At 38.6% G+C, this 10,755-nt stretch overlaps 1 protein-coding gene across 1 annotated transcript in view; it reads right to left on the reverse strand.

Annotated features, from left to right (window-relative positions):
• TARBP1 (TAR (HIV-1) RNA binding protein 1) overlaps positions 1-10,102 on the reverse strand; it is a 32,030-nt gene extending 21,928 nt beyond the window's left edge. The window contains exons 1-11 of the mRNA XM_039707129.1: positions 9,742-10,102; positions 9,558-9,655; positions 8,693-8,762; positions 7,740-7,888; positions 6,959-7,011; positions 5,943-6,040; positions 4,698-4,833; positions 3,590-3,686; positions 2,616-2,705; positions 1,759-1,897; positions 131-227 (exon numbers count right to left, since the gene is read on the reverse strand). Of these exons, the coding sequence (XP_039563063.1) occupies positions 131-227; positions 1,759-1,897; positions 2,616-2,705; positions 3,590-3,686; positions 4,698-4,833; positions 5,943-6,040; positions 6,959-7,011; positions 7,740-7,888; positions 8,693-8,762; positions 9,558-9,581 (953 nt within the window). The 5' untranslated portion in view covers positions 9,582-9,655; positions 9,742-10,102. The remainder of the gene's footprint in view (positions 1-130; positions 228-1,758; positions 1,898-2,615; positions 2,706-3,589; positions 3,687-4,697; positions 4,834-5,942; positions 6,041-6,958; positions 7,012-7,739; positions 7,889-8,692; positions 8,763-9,557; positions 9,656-9,741) is intronic.
• Between the last annotated feature and the right edge of the window lie 653 nt (positions 10,103-10,755).

The raw sequence follows: 10,755 nt of genomic DNA on the forward strand, positions 1-10,755 counted from the left end.
ATGATCAGGCTGATGGAAAGTCTACAGAGAAAAGAGGACAGCTTCCCAGCTTCATCAGGCTTCACTGGATCCTTCAGGAGTGAGGGGGTTGAAAAAGACAGAAATGTAAAATAAGGTATTTCATACTTACCTGAATTTATTCTTCATCTGCTCCACGTCAGCAGCCAACAGAATCATTGTTGAGACAAGCTTAGCTTCAAACCAGTCAGGCATAAAGCAATTTTCTCCTGATTAAAGATATTTTAAGGTTTCCACAGTAACTAAAAAATACCTTTGCTTTAATTTCTAAAATTCTGGGTTTGTAACTTATAAAAATAAATTAATAGCACAAAAACAAATAATGCTAACTTAATATTACTACAATTTTTTTGTATTCTTTATCTAGATATAAATTAAACTCTAACACTATTGAACATTATGCCCAAATAAATTTTAGGCAATATGTTATGTAGTATGATATATTATGTAGCAGTTCACAGAAGACTTTTCTGTTACTTTAAAAATATATTAGCATATTCAAATTAATTTAATGAAGAAAATAATTCCACTATACTTCATCTGAAACATCAGCTGTGATTTTGACCACAGAACTAACCACATAAAGAACCAGAACCACTCAGTAAACAGGAAATTATAAAAAAACTAAGTTTATCTTTTTATCAATCTTTTATACTGAACATCATCATACTTATACAATGATTCTTAAATAGCAGTATGTAAGTTGGTTTCAGGGTTTCTTAACTGGTATGTTTCTGATTTTGGGAATTTAGAAAACAAAACTCACTTGGGAGGTCAAATCCAAGCAGCTGGATGTGATTCTTTTTTTTTCGCCCCCTCTAAAGAGCTTCCTATTAGTTAAGATTCATATAAAACCCAAATTACAAACATCACTTTTTACAAGTGAAATGCAGATGCGTGCCATGGAATTGCAGATAATACAGACCAAGGACTAAACAAACATGTCAGGAAGGAGGTCTGCCAAAATTTTTAGCAAATTTACCCTGAAGCATCGAGAGAATTTGCTTATTACTTCTCTAAGACTAAGACAATCCAGTCAAGTTTCCTGGTTTGCAGGAAGTTTCTGAAGCTATTTATGATCAGCAAATTCTGACCTAGCTTTCTTATCTCCTCCATGTATAGTACTTAAAAGTGTTTCGTTTTGGCTTCTTGACAATATAAAGCTATATAAAATTCACTGTGACTGTGAATGCCACACAAAAGTTAAAGTGTTTTGAAAAATCAAATTGCCATTCTTTTCAATGTGTCTGAAAGAGACTAAGCTGACATTGTAAATAATTCAAAATGGAGCAATGAACAAGGAAGGCCCTTTTCCCTCTATAAAATTCCTGATCATTTTACAAAGCTCTGCTGAGAAAGGTGACAGAATCTGTGTGGGTTCACACTCCCTTGTGCTTTGCTCTGCCCCCTGCATTCAAGAATTTTCAGACACCATCAAAAGAGTGACAAAATAAATCTAATCGACAAGCATCAGGGCAGCATTAAAACTGAACATTAAGACTTAATGTTCAGTTACTACTTCAGGACTTTAACTTATGGAGAAAAGGAAACAAATATAAATTTTATTTATGGAATTAAAAAATAAGGTTCAAACTTAAGAATTGTGAATACACAGGTAGGGTAGAACTTGAACAGGTGCAATATTAAAAAAATTTTTTTTCTAAAATCCAAGGGAATGTTGTAAATTTTTTCAAAATTCTCTTTAAAATTGTGGGTTTTATTAATACACATTTAACTTACTTTCAGATGCAGGTGTCTTAAGGTACTCTCCCACAAGACTATGCACATATTGACATAATGATGATGTCTCCTGACGTTCAAAATCAGAGGTTACAGAATTCCTGAAGCACCTGTCATTCACTTGCAACCAACTGCAAAGCTGAATGAAGAACAGTGTGTTACTCCTTGAGCACGTCTGCTGACGTCCTTGTGCACTGACACCACTGATTTAACAGCAGCACACCAGAGCACTGCTAAACACAAACTCTCACATCAGCAAACCCACACACTGCAAGAGGCGCCCACCAGAGCTACCTCGAGCCTTAGCAGACTATTCCCTTCTCACTACACACAGAAAAGTGCTCTTCCAGAGGCTAGCTCAGAGCACCCCCCAAAAGTCAGTGATACCAATATAGGAAAAACAACAACTCTTAAAATTAGGTAACACTGGTAAAAATTCCCCTACGTCAAAAGGGTTTCTTCCAATCAAGTGTTATCTAGCGAGACCAACTCTTTTTTTTAACTTGTATGCCAAAAATGAATGGAGCAGATGAAATGTACAATATACATGACAAGAAGTCACCATGCAAAAAATCACTTTATCATTATATATGGCTGTACAAGTAACCAAAAGTTGTGGCTACATGATCAGCTGGCTCTAGTATATACTACATAAAAAATTATTTCATCTTTGAACTTTCATTCACAGTACTTTACATCTTGCAAAGACATAAAATACATATCCTGTGAATATTTACAATTTACAATATCACTCTACATGGTATGCACATTTTTCCCTTTGAGATTATTCTGCCAGTGATGTTATTATTTCTACCATTGATGGCTTTGATGAACAGAAAACCACTTTCAGTTCTCACCTCTGTCCATAACAAAGTATCTCTCCTTAGGGACTCCTCTGGTCTAAGGGACAGAAGAAAGCTTGAAACTTCTGGGAAGGACACCTTCTCCTGAAGAAATTAATCAAGACACAATAGCTGCCAACAAGATATACAACATATAATACCTATATGACAACTCAAGAAGTTTGCTTTTATCTGGCAAGTTGCAGTAGAAGAAATTTACTTTTTCCTTTTCGTGATTCAGACTCATTTCTGCCTCTTTGGGACCAACTTATCAGTACCAAGGAACAAAACTTAATTTTCCCAAGTATTAAAGTCTATCTGAAAATAAATGAATGACTGTAAGAACAGTGCTATTCACTGATGACACTTTTTAAATAAATGTAGGTAAATGATTAAGAGTCACTCATAAGTACTACTTCTGCATTTCTAGAGAGAAATTCAGACAGGTTTATAGCCATAGCAGACAACATGGAAGACGGAAGACTACTTATTTACAAAGCTAGCTACAAACCAAACAAAACATGAATACTTTGACTACTGAATAAGTACAGCCCTGCTATTTCAGCACTAACAGTTGTTTTATCATTCTGGTATCACAAATACTTTTATTATTAGGAACCACAGGAAAGTCTATTTAGTTTCTATCTGTTAAAACCTGAGTTTATATATGGATAAACTGGATAAGTGGATATGGAATAATATCCTGTTACACTAACTACCACGTGAAAACCCTACAATAAAACATCAACTAATAAAAACTAATGAAAAAGAATATTTCTGATGGAAAACCAAAGGTAACAGAAGCATACCATACTTATATAGCACAATTTAAACAGTCACTAAAAAACTTTCCAAATCCAGCAATATCAGTATAAATACTGTATTTAGCAATTTTTGAATACTGTTGGCCCTGGAAAAGTGTCACTGTGTTTCTAGAACATCAAGGAAAAAGAAAAAGCAAAAAATAAAACACAAAGCCCCAAACTGACCACATCTGTCAAATGCATAGTTGTTTGAAGAAGATAGCACTGAGCAGCTCCACGCAACAAAATCTGATGTGTAATCATAGTGCACTGGAGGACATCTCTGCAAAGAGGAAAAATACACACTGTGTAAATCACACACTTAAAAATGTAAATGTTTTCATGTATTTTCTAATTATTAACCATTTTAAATACATTAGATTGCATGTAACGGACATATTCTATTAAGTGTGACACAAATACTGCCTGATCAGACCACAAACAATCCTGAACCAAGATTACTGTCAAATGTACTTTCAAAAACTGATAATAAAAATTGGATAGGCATAAAGCTAAAAATACCAAAAAGGGGGAGGAGAAAACAAAAACTAAAGGAAGAATCCCCATGATCACACCAGTTCAGACTGGTAATTTAATATCAGCATTTCTATCTGTAACAAGTTACAATGTTTGCCATCAAAATCTCACTCAAAAAACTGAAAGAAACTTTCACTGATCTCTTTATCATCAAAGGCATGCCCCACATCTTTTTTTTCTCTCTGTGAACTGCTTCTATTCAATAGTCCTTCAACCACCAGTAAGATTTTATTTAAATGCTCCAATTGGATTAAATTGGAATGACAACTGATTTTTAGTGGCTCTAGGAGGTGAAAGCAGACACTTAGGAAATATCAGTGTGATTAAGGTCCATAGTGAGGCCAAGAACTTTTACCTAGACTTTTATTTAAAAATCTTTCCCTTTCCAGCATTGTGGGCTGCCCCCTGGTATAGCCTCAATTGCTATTAAACCAGGCTGTAATGTAACTAGAAAAAAATTCTGATATATATCAACCAGGGAGACCAGGGAAAAATTATTCTAAAAAAGGAGAAACTATGAAGATCTAAACTACAAAAACTCAGGGTTATTTAACTTCATACAGAGATTCAAATACACTGGTTCTTGAATTGATTTCCTCTGCAAATCAGACATGAAGGACACAGAACCTTATATCCCCAGGCATAACCATCCCTTCAGAAGTAACAAACATGAATCTAATCTGGCTCTCCAGAGCACATTTGTCAGCACATTTCCTTGGAAGAAGGCTGTAAGAACACAATGCAGCATATATTTTACCTTAAAGCATGAAGTCCTTCAGCACCAAGTACTTTACATGCAGGGATAGATGCCAAAGCCATAGAAAGAAACAAAATAGGAACAGCACACCAATGCCTACTTGTCATCTTCTGAATAAATTTTAACAGGAAGCTACCTTAAAATAAAAGTAAAGAAAAGAACCCTGAGTGATTTTGTGCTCTCCAATGCTTTTAAATAACATGAACTGCAGCAGAAGAGTGTTATTGTAATTTCTGACAATTAAATGAAAGGTAACAGAGTAATTTCCTAATTATTTCAATTTTAAAAAATTACATTCCAAAGAAGTCTGTCAGTAGGGTGACAAGATTCAGAGACAAACAGAAATAAACCTAATTTTGACTTTGCTCATCTGCACTAATCACCATGTTCAGGAATGGAATTTTAACTCTATTGTTTTGAGCAATAAACAATACCTTTTTTAAGTTGCTATTGAGTTTGTGATATGACTGACCATAGTGATTCAACCAGTTAAATGGATGCTGGATGGGCAGAGCAATCTCAACAAGCCACCACATTCACAGTTTATGGAAGCAGGCTACCCATTTTAGGATTCCCCACCACAGCCCCCTGTTTAGTGAAAAATACATGCCTTGGGACAGGACAGAGAAACAGGGCATCTATGGCATCACAAATATACACCAGGATATCTCTGTACACATAGGGTGCTGCAGAGAGCTGATTCCACCCTGATTTGACCCAACTAGACCAGGTATTAACTTCTGGTCACCTTCATTTTAGCATACACTAGCATCAAAATTTGGAACAGCCCCAGAAATCTTCCTCCACCCAACCTCACAATGAAAGAATCCTTACTGTGTTTTAGCCCTTGCTCTAGCCCTTTTGGATGTGTCACTACACAAGTCATGACTAAAAAAGTCTGGCAGATAAAGAAAAAAGAATCTCCAAGTACTGTTCACTTCAGATCTTAGGAGCTTGTTTGGACTTTTTATTTTTCCATTAACAAAAAACAAATCTGTTTCATTTTGCCACTAGAACAATTCTGTAGCTTTGTACTGCAAGATACCTTAAAGTTCCTGACGACCTTTTCTCTGAAAACTCCACTGTTAAGACAATTATTCCTTTTTTCCTTTAAGACCTTTACTTTAATTATTTTCCTTTAATTCCTTTACTCTTATGTGAGTAAACACTCACACAACACACCAAAAGCAGCTCCATAGTTTTTATTTGGTGTCCTTATTTAAAAAAGATAAAGGTGAAACATACCTTTTTCTTCTTCTGGAAGAAGAGTGAGATAAGTAGCCAAAAACTTCTGTAACCTCATTCCCAAAGGAGGACAGGCTCCTGTTGATTGACCCGGTGTCCTGTTGGGTTTTAAAACATTAATTACACAACTGGCATGTTAACAGCTTCAGTATTAGATGTAACAGATTGAATCTAAAATCTAACAGATTTCAAATGTTTAGAATTGCCTCTAAACAAAAACAAATGTCATTCAGTGACACTTCATGAGACCACGAGAGACAACCTATGCCTCATGAGAAGTCTCAGGAAACTGGCTATTAAGGATGAGCATCAGTCAAGAGATTCTGTGGCTTTCCCTCAGCTTGATATTAACTGCAGCAACTTTGTATATTCTTGGTATACTCAAACATGCATCCTCCTCTACACATGCCAACATATTCCACCAGAAATACAGAGCTAAGAGAGAAGACTAAGATTATGAAGTATTGATTCAACACAGCTCTAACATACTGAAACATCTGGCATTTGCTTCACCTTCTGAATTCCCATCTGTACATGTCCATGGAAAGGTACTGCAGACTGAGAAGAGAAATGCTTAAGCTGCAAAGCTCACATTTGTCCTGCCATGTTTAGATGAAACAGCCTATTTTGACTACACTTTATCCATAATCACCTAATCCAAACTGTCACCAGTGAGAGTCAGTTTTATCCCCCCAACAATGAACTTATTAATCCACTGAACTCTTTGTTTCATGGGCTTCCCCCACCAGATCAAGACTGCGACCATCAATTTGACCAAGGAGCATTGAAAATTGCAAAAATCAAGTCTTGTCACTAGATCCATACTTCATTTGTTCACAGCCACCCATCTTTCCTGAAAAACTCTCCCTGCCAGTAAGTTTAGCAGCAACATTTTTTATTAATGTGTTTTCCTTTGGCTAGGATTTCACCAACATACTTAAGCCAGCATTATTAGAACACATTTGCAGCAATCAATAAATTAAATAAATAACTGATTAATTAAGACAGTGGTTTACCTGCTGTAGAGGGAACTTTCTGAGAGGGCATCCATCAGTGGTCCAATAACAAACTGAAAAAAAGAAACAAGAACAATGGTGAAATGTACAGTTCCAAGACACTGTTACATACAAGTTAACCAGACTTATTTCACCACATTTTACAGCACAGAGCCAGAAATTCGAGAATACTCTTGTTAGTGGCAAATAGTAGAAACAAAAAGAGGAAGAAACTAAAGAGAAGGGGGACCAGGAGAGTAAACAAGAAAAGAGATTTTTCCACTAAATACATTTTACAGAGTATTGTGAAAGATGCAGGCAAATAAGAAATCCTTTTGGGAAACAGACAGAGAAAACAGATTTAAACATGAAATAGAAGAATGACAAAGAGCCAGCACAGCTAAAAAGACTTAGGGTGCATAGTAAGTTTGACTATTTCAAGTTACTCATCAAGAGGCTGACTTAATTTGAATAAATCAGGAATATTAACCTCTGAGGGGAATGCTCCTATGAAGTTTAAATAGTATAATATACATCATCCCTTACTAAAGTGTAGGCTGGTTGGACAGACAATACACATATGACAGTAACAAAAAAAAAAAACCTTTAAGCTTAAACATTTCTTCCCACACAGATAATATTTTAAAGTGTGGGTATTTATTTATATTTATGGATACAGTAATACATTGATTATGCTACAGAGCCAGAATTTGTCCATTTCCAACTACTGAAGCAATTAGAGTCAAGACTGTTACAAATCAGAACATTTGTTTCCTGTGTCAAGTAACAGTAACACCCTTACCTCTGAGAAAACAAGAGAATTTGGAAGACGCTTTGTTTCATAAAGCTCCAGAAAATGAAGAATTCCTTCTTTTGTCAATGTTTTATTCTCACTCTCAAACATTCGTCTGTAAATGCACACATGCCACGAGGGGTGAAACAGCCAACAACCTGTTCACAAAAAAGAAATTCTTCTAAACTGACACAAAAATGACAGTGACACACTAACACATAACATACTGACATTCTGGACAATGTTATAGTCTATTCACATTTCAGAAAAGTGACTACAGCTATTAGTTTTATAAAAACACCCTGCTAAATCTAACTTACAAATTATCACAGTTTTCCAAAGTTACTCTCTACTTTATCTGTTACAAATTAAAATTACTAAAAAGTGCCACATCCTTCTTCCTGCAACTCTATTTACACCAATGTATTTACCCACAAAAATATCACATTAATTTCCGCTTTACAAATCTCTAACATCTTGCACTACCTAATTACATGTGCTCATATGCCCTAGACACACTGTCTCAGCACTCAATTTATCCTCTCCCCACTTCTAACAAATTAAGTTGGGGGGTTTTTTCCCGTTTTACAAAGTTGTGCAGGTGAATTATCTCCTACAACCCCAAAAATCCCTGGCTTTATTTTCACATTATCTTAAGTCAGTGGGAAATGACCATTTATTTGGATTTTCTGACAGAAAAAATAGTATTTCAAGACAAGTAAGCAATAAATATTTGCTAGGATCTCTTCTCAGAGCAGAGTGGCCACTGCCTATGCATGTTTGCCAATCAACCTATATATAAAGTAAACCCACAAAAACTGGAACAGCCACCCAGAAAACACCTAATTTGAGAAACAAAACATTACAGAAAGCTGCTACTGAAACAGAAGAAGAAAACAGAGAAGTATGATAACTTAACAGACTAATATTTAAGAGGTTAAATAGAAAAAGTTCCATCTTACCTTTATCCGCTGATATGGCAAGCTCATATAAACTGTTTAGTTTTGGTAATACTGGCTTTATGACGTGGATCTGAAATGCAAATAAGGTATAAATAGTTTCTATGTCAAACCCAGGAGCTGTCAGTTACTCGGACTAGAATTTACTATCAATAGTATTAAAATAGCAATTAACAATAAAAGTACATTTAAAAAAAAACTGCAAAGCCTATGGTACGCAGTCACAGTTTAGCATTGAGAAAAACTTCAATGATACCATATTTTTTAAAAAAATACTTACTAATAACCACTTTATTCCTCAGAATTAAAACAGCACATCTAAAATTAAACATTTAATTTAACAGTATCTCAGTCACAGGACATAATCATGTACAAACAACATAAAATAACTACATGGAGTTGGGCACGCTACTAACAGTTAACACCACAATACTGTGCAATTATGGAAGCCTCAAGTCATCAGGAATCTTTCTGCCAAGTACACTGGACTCACAGAATGTTTTAAACCCAAGGTACTTTACCATACAGAGTCTGCTCTGCCAAAGAGGTACAAACTAAGCGCAGTCACCAGATTTTTCACTAAGCTGGTTACCCTGGTCTTGCAATTACCTGCACTCCAGGTTTCTGTCACTGCATTATGCAGATGCATTCCAATGACAGAGAAGATCTCTGAATTTACTCCCAATGAACGACACATACTGTGCTTTAAGTATTTAAGAGTTGAAACAGAAGTAGTCCAGCTACTGCTAACTTAGATATCCTCAATCGCCAAAACTAGAAATGCTGTGCCCTGCACAAACCTTCACACATGCCACAAGAGAGGCAGCACGTCTGCCTAGAGTGGGTACAGATTTTACAGCGCTCCTACCTGGTTTCCTTCCAAAGTTTCCATTATCAAAATGTAAGTTTCCCAAAACTGCAGGAGTTGCTCGTTCTTCTCAGCAGACCACCAAAACAGACTCGATTCTGAGGAAAAAAGACAAGCACACGCGTTTCTCGCGGCCCCGCACGCCGTGCCGCTCCCGCCGCCCTCCCGCCCGGCCCGGCCGTACCGTGCGCGCCGTCCGGGGGGCAGCGCAGCTCGGCGCGCTGCGCGCCGCTCAGGTCCAGCGCTCGCTTCAGCAGGTAGCGGGCCCGCTTGCGGCACAGCCCGTCCCGCTCCGTCAGGCCCTCCTGCACCAGCCGCCAGAACCGCGGGCACAGCCGCGCGTCCAGCCCCGGCCCCGCGGGGCCCCGCGGCAGCAGCGCGTCCGCCAAGGCGCTCAGCGCCAGCAGCGCCCGCCCGGCCCGCGGCGCCGCGCCCGCGCCCCCAGGCGCTGCAGCAGCAGGCGCAGCGCCTCCGCCCGCTCGGCGGAGAGCGGCGCGCTGAGCGCCCGCAGCAGCGCGGCGCGGTCCCCGCAGCGGGACAGCAGCGTGTCCGCCAGCACCACCTCCATCGCGCGGGGGCAGGCGCAGGAGGAGCGGCGGCTGCGCAGGCGGGGGCGGGCGGGGCCCTCGAGGGGCGGCGGGAGGCGAAAACACCGCGTGATTGACTGCTTTGGCTGTGTGCGTGTGCCTTTCACATATTCTACATCTTTAGGTCATAACCCGCCTTCCTGAGCGTTCCCAGCCGGGGTGGCTGCTAAGCACATCCTGGCCCAGCACGGGAGGCATAATAGATATATCCCAGGTGCTTGAGGGGGAGAAGTTCCTCTCTCTCTACTCTTCATACGCATTACAACGCAAGATCAGGCAGCAGTGATACACAAAATGCCCAGTTTTCCCACCTGTCATATTTGTTCTAACCATTTATGCCAAAATAAGTTGCTGAACAGTTCACTGTTCTCACCAGAGCGTACCAGAGGTTTGCCTGAGTGCCTTGTGTCTGCCTCACGTCAGAGGCATTCCTGGATGCTGGAAGGGGACAAGTCACCAGCACTGAGGCCAGAGAACAACTCCTGTGCAGTTCAGTGCACTGGTGCTGCCAAAGCCTAACTCAGAAAATCAAGCTGATTTCCAGTAAGTGTAAATTCAGCACAGCAGATTGCAATTCCTGTGAAAAAGAAACTTAGAGATCTGCACATCAA

Source organism: Passer montanus, unplaced genomic scaffold, assembly GCF_014805655.1.
Source record: "Passer montanus isolate IOZ18808 unplaced genomic scaffold, ASM1480565v1 scaffold2, whole genome shotgun sequence".
NCBI lineage: Eukaryota > Metazoa > Chordata > Aves > Passeriformes > Passeridae > Passer > Passer montanus.